Source organism: Coregonus clupeaformis, chromosome 3 (assembly GCF_020615455.1).
Source record: "Coregonus clupeaformis isolate EN_2021a chromosome 3, ASM2061545v1, whole genome shotgun sequence".
Taxonomy (NCBI): Eukaryota; Metazoa; Chordata; class Actinopteri; order Salmoniformes; family Salmonidae; genus Coregonus; species Coregonus clupeaformis.
Genome location: NC_059194.1, coordinates 16,469,926 through 16,483,787, shown reverse-complemented (window position 1 = coordinate 16,483,787; position 13,862 = coordinate 16,469,926). Strand labels below are relative to the sequence as shown.

The 13,862-nt window shown below is 45.5% G+C and overlaps 1 protein-coding gene across 5 annotated transcripts in view; it reads left to right on the top strand.

The window, feature by feature from the left end:
* Positions 1 to 13,188, top strand: part of LOC121541213 (cohesin subunit SA-2) — a 33,533-nt gene extending 20,345 nt beyond the window's left edge. Inside the window, exons 10-33 of one of the 5 annotated variants that reach the window (XM_041850195.2) lie at positions 910 to 1,008; positions 2,056 to 2,135; positions 2,380 to 2,484; positions 2,587 to 2,686; positions 3,302 to 3,416; positions 3,874 to 3,977; positions 4,081 to 4,173; positions 4,399 to 4,491; positions 5,613 to 5,813; positions 5,883 to 5,950; positions 6,021 to 6,108; positions 6,377 to 6,478; positions 6,989 to 7,081; positions 7,377 to 7,545; positions 7,689 to 7,828; positions 8,670 to 8,771; positions 8,857 to 8,993; positions 9,176 to 9,295; positions 9,745 to 9,920; positions 10,239 to 10,443; positions 11,167 to 11,328; positions 12,234 to 12,332; positions 12,566 to 12,677; positions 12,776 to 13,188. In XM_041850195.2, the coding sequence (XP_041706129.2) occupies positions 910 to 1,008; positions 2,056 to 2,135; positions 2,380 to 2,484; positions 2,587 to 2,686; positions 3,302 to 3,416; positions 3,874 to 3,977; positions 4,081 to 4,173; positions 4,399 to 4,491; positions 5,613 to 5,813; positions 5,883 to 5,950; positions 6,021 to 6,108; positions 6,377 to 6,478; positions 6,989 to 7,081; positions 7,377 to 7,545; positions 7,689 to 7,828; positions 8,670 to 8,771; positions 8,857 to 8,993; positions 9,176 to 9,295; positions 9,745 to 9,920; positions 10,239 to 10,443; positions 11,167 to 11,328; positions 12,234 to 12,332; positions 12,566 to 12,677; positions 12,776 to 12,823 (2,811 nt within the window). In that variant the 3' untranslated portion in view covers positions 12,824 to 13,188. Of the gene's footprint in view, positions 1 to 909; positions 1,009 to 2,055; positions 2,136 to 2,376; positions 2,485 to 2,586; positions 2,687 to 3,301; positions 3,417 to 3,873; positions 3,978 to 4,080; positions 4,174 to 4,398; positions 4,492 to 5,612; positions 5,814 to 5,882; positions 5,951 to 6,020; positions 6,109 to 6,376; positions 6,479 to 6,988; positions 7,082 to 7,376; positions 7,546 to 7,688; positions 7,829 to 8,669; positions 8,772 to 8,856; positions 8,994 to 9,175; positions 9,296 to 9,744; positions 9,921 to 10,238; positions 10,444 to 11,163; positions 11,329 to 12,233; positions 12,333 to 12,565; positions 12,678 to 12,775 lie in introns of all 5 variants that reach the window. The other 4 variants (XM_041850211.2, XM_041850218.2, XM_041850204.2 and 1 more) reach the window with 4 other exon arrangements.
* The last annotated feature ends 674 nt before the right edge of the window (positions 13,189 to 13,862 follow it).

Here is a 13,862-nt window from a genome sequence, read left to right as displayed (position 1 = left end):
GCAAAAATCTCTGAAGCTGGAGACTCTTATCTTCCTCACTAACTTTAAGCATCAGTTGTCAGAGCAGCTTACCGATCACTGCACCTGTACACAGCCCATCCACCCAACTACCTCATCCCCATATTGTTATTTATTTTGCTCATTTGCACCCCAGTATCTCTATTTGCACATCATATTTTGCACATCTATCACTCCAGTGTTAATACTAAATTGTAATTATTTTGCACTATGGCCTATTTATTGCCTTACCTCCATAACTTACTACATTTGCACACACTGTATATAGATTTTCTATTGTGTTATTGACTGTATGGTTTGTTTATCCCATGTGTAACTCTGTGTTGTTGTTGTTTTTATCGCACTGCTTTGCTTTATCTTGGCCAGGTCGCAGTTGTAAATGAGAACTTGTTCTCAACTGGCTTACCTGGGTAAATAAAGGTGAAATAAAAATAATATTAGACAGGTGCATACAAGAGACTAGTTGCCCGTTGCTTAAATGTTTTTTTCCTGAACTTACAAACAATTGACGTTATAAGCATTTTATATTTTTTATGTCTTTTTTTATTTAACTAGGCAAGTCAGTTAAGAACAAATTCTTATTTACAATGACGGTCTACCACAGTCACCAGCGGGTTCTTTAGATCGGTAGGGCCAAAAAAGTTGGTAGTATCATATGAAACAGTACTACGGTATTCTAAAATGTTGGTACCCTACGCCCAACACAGGCACATAAGGGGTGACATTTTCCCTGTCTAAATGGTCTATTAGCCACAAACATTTTATCTAGTGGAAAATCTTTAAACTTTGCTTTGAAAGATGACCATGATATGGTGTCTATTTATCCAGATTGAAAGTAAACAGTGCAAAAATGTGTTGCACGTGGTGTGTGACTCTGCTCTCTCCCCACAGCAAGGCTCGGTGCGTCTGCAGTGTGTGCGGGCCCTGCAGGGCCTCTACAAGGAGAAGGACTTAATTGGCCGCCTAGAGCTCTTCACCAGCAGGTTTAAAGTAGGTCTCCCTCTGCAGCCCTTTATCTGTTCTCTCCCTCTTGCTCTCTCTCTCTCTTTCTCTCTTTGTTTCTCTCTCTCTCATTCCCCCTATCTCTCTCTCTCTCTCTTTCTCTCTCCCTCTCTTGCTCTCTCATTCTTTGTCTTTCTTTATTTCTCTCTCTCTTTGTTTCTCTCTCGTTCTCTCTTTCTCTCGCTCTCTTTCTTTCTCTCTCTGTTTCTCTATTTCTCAATTTCTCTCTTTCTTTCTCTCTCTCACTTTCTCTCTCCCTTTCTTTTTGTCTGTCTTCCACAGTTTTTTCTGTCCTTCAGTGTCTACTTTCAATGTGTCCGTCCTTAGGCTCTGTACCAATTAGGATGTAGCACAACTCCTATGTTGAAAAGCTATCCACCATCACTGAGCATGTGTGTGTGCCCTTGCAGTTTGGACACTCACAATACAGGATGCAGGTCATGTCCACATATGAACTATACCTCTAAACAGTAGCCATTTGCTGTGGTATTTTCACCCTCTCTATCCCAGTTTGCGGGAACCATTTGTGGTAGGGTTGTCACGATACCAGCATCACGATGCTACGATACCAGATATTCCATGGCAAAAAAGAAAACAGGAATTAGACTAAACTCTATGGTCCTATAAAAACCTACTGTATGTTCAATTGTGGGTGCTATAGCTTTCCAATTAAACTAATGTCACTCTAGGTGACAACATAAAGTTTCTAACATTAGGACTGTCTTCTTCAAGAAAATAAATCCGCTTCATGTTTTGTTTCCTTCCGAATATCGCGATACTGGTATCGTGATAAACCTAATTTGTGGTATTTTACCTCTCTGTACATATTGCAGTTTGCAGGTTTTGTTTGTGTCTAGAACGGATGGTTAATAGTTAATTCCCAAACATGTCAGTAGAAATGGCTTCACAACCCCCTTCAAGCCCCATGTGTTGCATGAGATAGTGGCTGTTTATTCCTTGGCTTAGTGAAATTGGACGGCTCCATCCTTTCTGTTGTCTTTGTGTGTGTGTGTGTGTGTGTGTGTGTGTGTGTAGGAGAGGATGCTCTGCATGGTGCTAGACAAGGACCCAGACGTGGCGGTGGAAGCTGTCCAGCTGCTGCTGCTCCTCCAACAGTGAGTGTCTCTGTGTGTGTGTGTGTGTGTGTGTGTGTGTATGTGTGCGTCTGTGAACGTCTGCCAGCAAATGTTTGCCGTTATGGAAATCTATGGTGTGTATGATGTGTGTAAATGTGTGGTGGCTATGTGAATTTCTTGTATGTGCTTATTTTTTGGTTCACACAGTAATAGATTGATGTGTGTGCGCATGAGTGATTGTGTTGCATTTACTCTGTAAATAATGTGTGTGTGTGTGCAGAAGGACAGAGGAGGGCTTGTCCGAGGAGGAGTGTAGCCATGTGTATCCTTTGGTCTTTGCCTCCCGCAGAGGCCTGGCATCTGCTGCTGGTGCCTTCCTCTACCACAAGTCAGTCATCTCTCCATTTCACATGATATCCTTTATCCTCTAGCCATCCCTACCAGTATCACTTAGTAATATCAATCTATCGTGTGTGGTTGGGTGTGTCAGGCTGGGTTGTGCGATGAGCAGCAAGCCACAGGAGGCAGACATGGGCAGTCGCCGGGCCGCCTTCTTCAACCTGCTGGTCTCCTTCTACATCCAGAGTGAGGTAAAGAAAGATGCTTCTCTCTCTCTCTCTCTCTCTCTCTCTCTCTCTCTCTCTCTCTCTCCTGTCTCTCTCTCTCTCTCTCTCTCTCTCTCTCTCCTGTCTCTCTCTCTCCTCTCTCCTGTCTCTCTCTTCTCTCCTGTCTCTCTCTCTCTCTCTCTTTCTCTCCTGTCTCTCTCTCTCTCCTGTCTCTGTCTCTCGCTCTCCTGTCTCTCTCTCTCTCTCTCTCTCTCCTGTCTCTCTCGCTCTCCTGTCTCTGTCTCTCGCTCTCCTGTCTCCATCTCTCTCTCTCTCTTCCCCTCCTGTCTCTTTCTCTGTTATTCTCTCTCACTTTCTCTAATTCAATACAGTTCTGGGTCAAACACTTTTGCCTGGCTTAATTAATGAAAATACAATAAAAACGTTTGAAATAAATAGCTTTTCCTTTTCAGTTTATTAGGAGGACATTGACAATAATTGCCTTTTTATTTATTTATTTATTATTATTACAGTTTACTTCTGGAATTGACTGATCTAAATTCAAATTGATCCCAACCCTTCAATATACTGCAACACCACAACAAACTCTCACCTTCATTCCTCCACCTCTTTTCTCCCTCCCCTGTCTCTGTGTGTCAGTTCCATGAGCACGGGGCCTACCTGGTGGACAGTCTGTGGGGTGTAGCAGGCTCTGAGCTGAGGGACTGGGACACCATGACATCACTGCTGGTACAGGAGGCTGGCCAGGGACAAGGTACAGAGTTTGTTCAACGTTTACCTGACGACAACCATGTCGGTCGAAACGTTACATTTCAATCACTCATAGCTCTTAAAGGATCACTTATTGTGAGCAAACAGTGAGCGGACATTGTTGTTGTAAACCACTAGTAATGGACGTTGTTGTTGTAAACCACTAGTAATGGACGTTGTTGTTGTAAACCACTGGTAATGGACGTTGTTGTTGTAAACCACTGGTAATGGAAATAATTTAAAATGCAACCTATTTTCTGACCAGTGAATTAACGTTCCCTCTCTTTCATTGTTTTTCTTATTTTTTTCACTCTCTAATGTCGAATTTCTGCCCCCTCTTCCTCTTTCCTGCTTTTCTTTCCTTGACTGCCCTGATCTCTTTCCTCCCTCTTCTCTACTTCTACTTTCTATCCCTCACCTCGTTCTCCTTCCCCCTCTCTCTCTCTGTGTGTGTTTGTCAGGTCTGGTGGATGAGGAGGAGGGGGCGTTGATAGAGTTGATGATGTGTGCTGTCAGACAGGCAGCTGAGGGACACCCACCCGTAGGCAGAGCTCAGGCCAAGAAGGTGACCCACCACCCACACCACACCAATACTAAACTATCAGACAGGAAAAAGACTGCAGGGTCACTAAATTGCATTGACAAGAGTGTGTGTGTGTGTGTGTTAGATCTTGAGCATGAAGGATAAGAAGATCCAAGCCCAGGACAAGAGACGCATCACCACCCATTTCATCACCCTCCTGCCCCAGCTGCTGGCCAAGGTAATGACAAAGAGCATATTGATACCGCTGCATGATAAACCATTAGAAATTGATCCTAACACACCTGTCACTCAAACCCATCAACACATGCTACTTCCCTAGCATGTTTAACGGTTAGTTCTTTTTTTCTTGATTGTTTGAGTTATTTATTTTATTTGTTTGATGTTACAAACATATCTCTGCTTCTAAGCTTTTTTAAACTTGATTTGTCATTATGTCACACAGTACTCGGCGGACGTGGAGAAAGTGACCAGCCTTCTGAAGGCTCCGCTTCATTTTGACCTGGAGACCTACAGCAGCACTGGTAGACTGGAGAAGGTGATAGAGAGAGACAGGAGAGAGAGGGAGACAGGAGAGAGAGGGAGACAGGAGAGAGAGAGAGACAGGAGAGAGAGAGAGACAGGAGAGAGAGAGAGAGACAGGAGAGCGAGAGAGACAGGGGAGAGAGAGAGACAGGAGAGAGAGAGACAGGAGAGAGAGAGACAGGAGAGAGAGAGACAGGAGAGAGAGAGAGACAGGAGAGAGAGAGGGGAGAGAGACAGGAGAGAGAGAGAGAGAGACAGGAGAGTGAGAGAGACAGGAGAGTGAGAGAGGGAGACGGGAGAGGGAGACAGGAGAGCGAGAGAGAGACAGGAGAGCGAGAGAGAGAGAGACAGGAGAGAGAGCGAGAGAGACAGGAGAGAGGAGAGAGAGCGAGAGAGACAGGAGAGAGGAGAGAGAGCGAGAGAGAGACAGGAGGGAGAGCGAGAGAGAGACAGGAGAGAGAGAGAGATACAGGAGAGAGAGAGAGACAGGAGAGAGAGAGAGAGAGAGACAGGAGAGAGAGACAGGAGAGAGAGAGAGAGACAGGAGAGAGAGAGAGAGAGACAGGAGAGAGAGAGACAGGAGAGACAGGAGAGAGAGAGAGACAGGAGAGAGAGCGAGAGAGACAGGAGAGCGGAGAGAGAGAGGCAGGAGGGAGAGCGAGAGAGAGAGAGAGACAGGAGAGAGAGAGACAGGAGAGAGAGAGAGAGAGAAAGACAGGAGAGAGAGAGAGAGGCAGGAGGGAGAGCGAGAGAGAGAGAGACAGGAGAGAGAGAGCGAGAAAGACAGGAGAGAGAGAGAGAGACAGGAGAGCGAGAGAGACAGGAGAGCGAGAGAGACAGGAGAGCGAGAGAGACAGGAGAGCGAGAGAGACTGGAGAGACTGGAGAGAGAGAGAGAGAGCAGTGGTTCTCAACTGTTTTAAATTTTTTTTAAATTACTCTGACACTACTCCTACCTTCTCCCACTCAAAACCTTCCGCGACTCACTAGTTGAGAATCGCTCGCATAGAGAGCACCTTTTACACAGCTGCTCCCCCTGTAGGCTAAAATACAACATTACACAAGAGTTGTCAACTCAAGTCACATGACTTGGACTCAAGCACAACTTCTCTGTTTATTCCCTCCCCCCCTTCAGTATCTGGATCTGCTGCTGGCCCAGGTGTGTGGCATCGTGGAGAAGCACACGGAGTCTGGTGTTTTGGAGGCGTGTGCCCGTGTGGCGTGTGCCCTCTGCCACGACAAGTACACCTTCTCCGGCCGTGCCGACCTGGTCGTCAGCCAGCTACTGGACAGTCTGACTGACCGCTTCAGCTCCCACCTCAACGAGCTGCTGCAGGTACACACACACACACACTTTTGAAGCATGTTGGTGATGTTCTAACCCTCCCTCTATCTCTGTGCTCAGGGCACTGCTGATGAAGATGAGGTGTACAGTGCTGCCACTGCCCTGACGAGGATCGCAGCCTTCAGCAGGTACACTAGTGGTGTGTGTGCACGCGCATGGTTGTTAGACTGATGCTGAGGTGTGTATGTGTGTTTTCAGTGCCAAGGACCTGACTTCATGGAAGCTGTTTGAGCCCTGCTTTCAGCTGCTGAAGAGTGGAGTGGAGTCCAGAGACATCGACAAAGAGGTGTGTGTCCATGTACACACTCACTGACACACACACACACACACACACACACACATTGACCCAAACATACACTGACACACACACTCACACTGACACACACACACACACACACTGACACACACACACTGACACAAACCCACACTGACACACACACACACTGACACACACACACTGTCACACACACACACAGACACACACTGACACACACACACACACTTATTGAACATTGCAGGAATAAGTGTCATGTAAAATAACCAAACTCCATCAGTGTTGTCCCATGTCGTTTCAGCTGATGGTTCCTGCTCTGAAGTGTGCAGCGTTCCACGTGCTCTGGGAGAAAGTCAGGGTGGCCAACTCTACACCAACCAAGGTGCCCATCTCATAGCATGGCATTGACCACCTGCCTTCTCTACCCACTGAGTTAGACCATGGCACTGCCCGCCTGCCTTCTCTACCCACTGAGTTAGAGCATGGCACTGCCCACCTGCCCTCTCTACCCACTGAGTTAGAGCATGGCACTGCCCGCCTGCCTTCTCTACCCACTGAGTAGAGCATGGCACTGCTCGCCTGCCTTCTCTACCCACTGAGTAGAGCATGGCACAGCGACACTCACAGGCTCAGTCTCACACACAGATACACACATGCAGACAGTTATGACTAGGCATTCACATGTTGTGTTTACCCAAGCTTGAGGCCCGGCATAAACATAAACACAGATAAATCCTTTTCTTGGTACTGCTTAGTCACTGTCTGTCACTCTGTTGTTCTCAATCTGTTGCTCTGTCCCCCTCTCTCTCTCCCTCACACACACACATCATGTACACACGTATCTGCACATTCACATGTACACATGCACCATTCTTTCACACACCCCTCCAAGGCAGAGGTAAAGCGTCTGAAGAAGGAGGTGCGTTCGTTCTGCATCGTGTGTCAGAGCTGCCTGTCTGTGGGCCAGCCAGAGATCAGAGACCAGGTTAGCAGAGGGGAGGGGGGGTATTGATAGATGACCCTTTTCAATTTTATTGAATTGGAAATTTCAGTTTACTTCTTGAATTGACTGCCTTCAGTTCGAATTGACCTCAACCCTGTTGAACACACACAGACAGATATTTTCAAATGACTTCTGAACTGAACAGGAGAAGCCATTTATGCCAAGTTTTTCCCCTTTATAATATGTTTAATTCATCACTTGACTGACATCAATTGTAATTGAGCCCAAACCCTGGTGCTGGAGTGTGTGTTGATGTGTTGTGTGTCTCCCTTGTCAGGCGTTTGAGCTGCTGTGTGACCTGCTGCTGTTGTTTGGGGTGAGCTCGGTGAGGTCTCACCCCACTTTGCAGCCGCTGGCCCACCCCCCCTCCGACTCCCTCCGCTTCGACATGGCTGCCTTCCTCCTCGACTACGTCTTCACTGAGCCTGACGACGACCAACTGTCCGGTAGGGCAACCATCACAACTACACTACCTACACCAAGATGGCACCCTACTCCCTATTTAGTGTACTACTTTTGACCTGGGCCCTCTCTTTCTCTCTTCTCACCCCCTGCCATCTCTCTCCCCCTCCCTCTCTTCTTTCTCCAGGTGAGGCAGAGGGAGAGGAGGAGGTGAAGATGGCTACTCTCCAGCGGCGGCGCAACCAGCTGGCCGGCTACTGTAAACTGGTTATCTACGGCATCCTGGACCTCAGCACTGCCACTGACGTCTTCAAATACTACAGCAAGGTAGAGGAGAGAGGAGAGAGAGAGAGAGAGAGATGCGGAGAGAGATGCGGAGAGAGAGAGAGAGATGCGGAGAGAGAGAGAGATGCGGAGAGAGAGAGATGCGGAGAGAGAGAATCAGAGAGATGCGGAGAGAGAGAATCAGAGAGATGCGGAGAGGTGGAACCAGAGAGATGCGGAGAGGTGGAACCAGAGAGATACAGAGAGGTAGAACCAGAGAGATGGAGAGAGGTAGAACCAGAGAGATGGAGAGAGGTAGAACCAGAGAGATGGAGAGGTAGAACCAGAGAGATGGAGAGGTAGAACCAGAGAGATGGAGAGGTAGAACCAGAGATGCAGAGAGATGGAGAGGTAGAACCAGAGAGATGCAGAGAGATGGAGAGGTAGAACCAGAGAGATGCAGAGAGATGGAGAGGTAGAACCAGAGAGATGCAGAGAGATTGAGAGGTAGAACCAGAGAGATGCAGAGAGATGGAGAGGTAGAACCAGAGAGATGCAGAGAGATGGAGAGGTAGAACCAGAGAGATACAGAGGTGGAGAGGTAGAACCAGAGAGATGGAGAGGTAGAACCAGAGAGATGCAGAGAGATGGAGAGGTAGAATCAGAGAGATGGAGAGGTAGAACCAGAGAGATACAGAGAGGTAGAACCAGAGAGATACAGAGAGGTGGAGAGGTAGAACCAGAGAGATGGAGAGGTAGAACCAGAGAGATACAGAGAGATGGAACCATAGAAATAGAATTAATCATTGTAAATCTAGAGGTAGAACCATTGAAATAGAATGAATCATTGTAATTCTAGTGGTATAACCATAGAGAGGGTGACAGTCTTGTCTACTTCCTCTAGTTCTACAAAGACTATGGTGACATCATCAAGGAGACTCTGAGCAAAACCAAGATGATCAGTCCAGTGCAGAGCGCCAAGACGGTCTGCCTGAGTCTGCAGCAGGTGTGTGCATGGGTAAATTAAAGAATATATTTGTTACAGATATACTATATATTAATATATTACTAATTGTGTGTGTGTGTGTCAGTTGTTCTCAGCGCTGGCTCCAGAGAGCGTTGGTGGAGGCCAGGAGTTTGGGGAGATCAGAGAGCTAGCTAAAAGGCTGGCCATGAGCTTCGGCATAGACCTGCACCGCATCCGCAAACCACTGGTGTCCCTGCACATGTCAGTCAAACACACACATGCTACACACACATGCTAAATGTCAATATATAAATCAATATTTGTATTGTCCCAATTGAGAAATTCATTGTGCAGCCAGTAATTTACAGAAACATACACACACTTGACAAAAAATCAGTTTATGTCTAGCTGGTATGTAGAACAAAGTGTTCTCTATTGGTCAGGGATGGTATCCGGTTTGCGTTACGGGAGGCAGGAGAGGGGGAGCAACCCCCCAACCTGCCCTTCCTTGAGATACTCAGCGAGTTCAGTTTCAAACTCCTACGTCAGGACCGAGCCCAGCTGTGAGTCACACACACACACAACAACTACACACATCTAAGGATATGCATGTCCTTTTCCTCACATTTCACACACCCAAAAGAAACACAAATAGAGCTATCCATTTGTTTCAGATCTACATGAAGTGCCTAGAGGATAGTCCTGGCCTGAGTCTATTTCTCCCTCCCTCCCTCCCTCCCTCCATCTCTCCCTCCCTCCATCTCTCCCTCTCTCCCTCTCTCTCTCTCTCTCTCTCTCTCTCTCTCTCTCCCCCTCCCTCCCTCTCTCTCTCTCTCTCTACGCCCTACTCTCTCTCTCTCTACGCCCCTCTCTCTCTCTCTCTCTCTCTCTCTCTCTCTCTCTCTCTCTCTCTCTCTCTCTCTCTCTCTCTCTCTCTCTCTCTCTCTCTCTCTCTCTCTCTCTCTCTCTCTCTCTCTCTCTCTCTCTCTCTCTCTCTCTCTCTCTCTCTCAGGTCAGCTTTCCTGAGTGCTGAGTGTGGCTCTCCTGCCCCCTCCTGGCCATCTCTGAGGATGTACCAGCGCTCTCTGCAGTCTGGCTCCTCCAAGCCCCGAGAGGAGGGGGAGAGGAGCGCCACGCTGTCCCCCCACAGCACCCCCGCAGCCAAACGCAGGAGGACCACCCCCCAGGGTCAGCAGCACACACACGTATTAGTAACAAAGAGATAAAAGTATAGAGAGGTGATTATTGCCCTGATGAACCAGAATTCCAGATTTTTGTGACCCACCTTTCTACAACCCCTGGCCTAATGTAGTTGATCAAATGTGTTCAGAGGGGATGGCTTGGACCATTTGAAAAGGTGACGGGTTTGCTTAAAAAAAGGGTTGGATAGGTGGAGTTTGGGAGCTGAGCAGAGATCTAGGAGTTTTAACCCACAGAAATCCTATAAAAATCATGAGTTGTACTGTATATGTAATTCTATGGTTTGACCCCTGACCTCTCCTCCAGGGTCAGTGTCCAGCGCTAGCAGAGGGCAATGGCTGGACAGCAGCAGTATCCACAGCAACCTGGCCACCCCAGGCCTCACCTCCACCGTGCAGAGACAGCCGTCCAATCAGCTGCCCGTCACACATAATACACACGCCTCCATCACAGGCTCCGACAAGGGCAGCATCATCTCCGAACCCGAGTCTGATGAGGACTTGTCAGAGGGGTAACTTTCACACCTTTTACCTTAAAAGACTAAACTAAAAACTAACTAAATGTTTTTCCATAGCTATACTACCCTACTTATTTGCTTAGTGGAGCTAAAATATTTAATTTGGCTCTCTACTCCAGCATTTTGGATTTAAGATTAAATGTTTTATATGAGGCGACAGTACAGAATGTCATATTTTATTTGAGGGTATTTTCATATATATCTGTTTTACCGTTTAGAAATTAATGCACTTTATATATCTAGTCCCCCCATTTGAAGGTGTCATAAGTATTTGGACAAATTCACTTATAGTGTATTAAATTTAGTCACGTTTAGTATTTGGTCCCATATTCCTAGCAGGCAATGATTACATCAAGCTTGTGACTCTACAAATTGGTTGGCTGGATTTGCTGTTTGTTTTGGTTGTGTTTCAGATTATTTTGTGCCCTATTGAAATGAATGGTAAATAATGTATTGTGTCATTTTGGAGTCACTTTTATTGTAAATAAGAATGTAATATGTTTCTAAACACTTCTACATTAATGTGGATGCTACCATGATTACGGATAATCCTGAATGAATCGTGAATAATGATGAGTGAGAAACTTACAGAGGCACAAATATCATACCCCCAAGACATGCTAACCATTCACCATTACAATAACAGGGGAGGTTAGATATTTTTTTGGGGGGGTGTATGATATTTATGCCTTTAACTTTCTCACTCAATATCCACAGCAGTATCCACAGCAACCTGGCCACCCCTGGCCTCACCTCCACCATGCAGAGACAGCCGTCCAATCAGCTGCCCGTCACACATAATACACACGCCTCCACCACAGGCTCTGATAAGGGCAGCATCATCTCCGAACCCGAGTCTGATGAGGACTTTTCAGAGGGGTAACTTTCTCACCATTTACCCTAAAAGAGAAAACAAAATTACCTAGCTATGTATCTACTTTTTCCTTTGTTTCTTTCTTTCCTGGCAATTCCTCCCCCCTTTCTCTGTCTGAAAACATTTACATTTGAGTCATTTAGAAAGACGCTCTTATCCAGAGTGACTTACAGTAAGTGCATTCAACTAAAGTAGCTAAACAATCACATATCACAATCACTGAGTAAAACCTTCTCCAAAAATATAAGCAATCTGCAAAATTAGTGCTAGTAACAAAATACAATTGTAAATGCAGGGAAACCCCTTACCCCTTACCTTAGATCCTACTGCTGTTTGCAGATGGGAAGAGACTGGATAGGTGTATGCAATATGAAGGAAGCTCCCCATAAACCACTGGAAGGAGAAGTGGAGCCATCATATTCCTTACACCTATCCAATCTCTTCCTATTTGCAAACACCAGTAGTATATACCAGGATATAATCTCAATTTTTTAATTACTATTTAATACTTTTTTTTGGGGGGGCATATTTTTTCTGTTACAGACAATGTGTTACTTGCATAACCAAACTCCCCTGAGACACCAGCAGGGAGTGGGGTCACCACTGTCAAGCGCCCCTGGAGCAATTAGGGTTAAGTGCCTTGCTCAAGGCCACAGAGACAGATTTTTCACCTCGTCGGCTCTGGTATTCGAACCAGCGACCTCTTGGTTACTGGCCCAACGCTCTAATCTCGAGGCCACCTGCCACCCATTTGAGTTAATTTATGTATTGAAAAGTGCATTCAAAATGTAATTTATTATTATTATTGTTATTAAACCTGTCCAGTTTGTTCAGATCTACAATCACTGAAGAGGGAAGGGGCTAGGGGTTGTTCCTTTCTGAATATGTTTTGACTTTGTATCTTGTCCAGTTCACTGCAGCGCAAGGTGGAACCCAGGCGAAGGAGCAAGTTGCCTATTGCACAAGCCAGCCCCTCTGCGCACTGTGACCTCGAATCACATCTCACCATGTGAGTGTGTTTTTGCATGAGTGTGTGTTTTGTGTGTTTGCGTGTGTGTTTAGGGAGAAAGCAACAATTATTGTATCTGATCATGTAATGTGCATACAATCTTGCTTCCAATTTCACTTAACAAAGTTATATTAACATAAAAAGAGAATTGATGTGGCTGCATTGGGGGGGTTTTCTGTTACATTTGAAAGAGTTTGTGGTTTGAAAGACCCATATACAATATGTGTTATTAGGCTGAGTCTGATTGAGGAAGATGACGATGAGGATGATGAGGTGGAGGAAAAAGAGCCTGAGATTGAGGACTTTGAGAGTGACGATTCTGACCACGACACCGCCTTTACACTGGTAAAACACAAGCCCACTCAGAGTTGTTGGTGCACTGACCCTAAAATGTCTACCATTGTTGCTATTCCTTTGTTCCTTCATCTCTCTTTTTTCTCCAGCCGTCCACCCGTCGATCCACCAGTTACTTAGAGGAGTTGTTTCAGTGAGGGAAAGGACCCCAACACAGTAACAAGAAGAACACCACATATAGGAGAAGATTTGGAGAAGTCCTGATAGTCTTTACGTTGGTATCCCTCAGACAGGCATTTTAGGGTTATTAAACAGTACATAACATTGTTACACTTGTTGTAAGCTGTTAGTATTTTTGATGTTGTATTAATAAAATACAGGTGCCTTAGCATTATGAATGTTTCAAAGATGCAATGTGAAAAATATCTTCATGGCTCATGTAGGAATTGTTTGACACGTGGTGTTTTTTTTTGTTTTTCTTGTTTATGAATTTGTGGTTGTGTTTCCAACTGTTAAATGAGCACTAATTTAATATGTATCAATAAATAACCACTTTTCTGAGGATATTGCTTCTGTTGTTTATTGAAACAGAGGAAAGTTGAGCTTTTAATGAAAGAAGGGGAAATTGTGTGTTAATGCGTGTTCGTTTACTTCCATTCCATCATCTTCATGATGTGTGATCAAATGATGATGTAGTCATTGATTAACCATATATGGCAAGTTGGAATTATTGAAATACTGAAGAAATGCAATAATGCATCCTTCCTTTTAACTTTCACTGATCTGAGTTTCCAAGACTACTTCAAAGATGGGGGGGTGGTGCTGAAGAGTTTTTATTTATTTAATAAAGCCCTTTTGTGGGGGAAAGTCATTCTGATTGGCTGGGCCTGGCTCCCAGTGGGTGGGCCTATGCTCACTGATGGCTGCGCAGTCATGTGAAATCAATCGATTAGGCCCTAATGATTTTATTTCAATTGACTGATTTCCTTCTATGAACTGTAACTCAGTAAAATTTGTTGCGTTTATATTTTTGTACAGTATACATTTTTTACGCACAGAATTTTCATGAGGGTTCGATTCGAGGTCATTGCTAGAAAGCATGAAACGCAATCTAAATTTTTCGCGCCACCGATGACGTAGTGTACCAGTTTGTTGAATCATGTGACCACCCCATCGCCGCAATTTTCGCGCCACAGCGAAGCCACGCCTTTTGTAACAGAAATATGCGTTTTGATT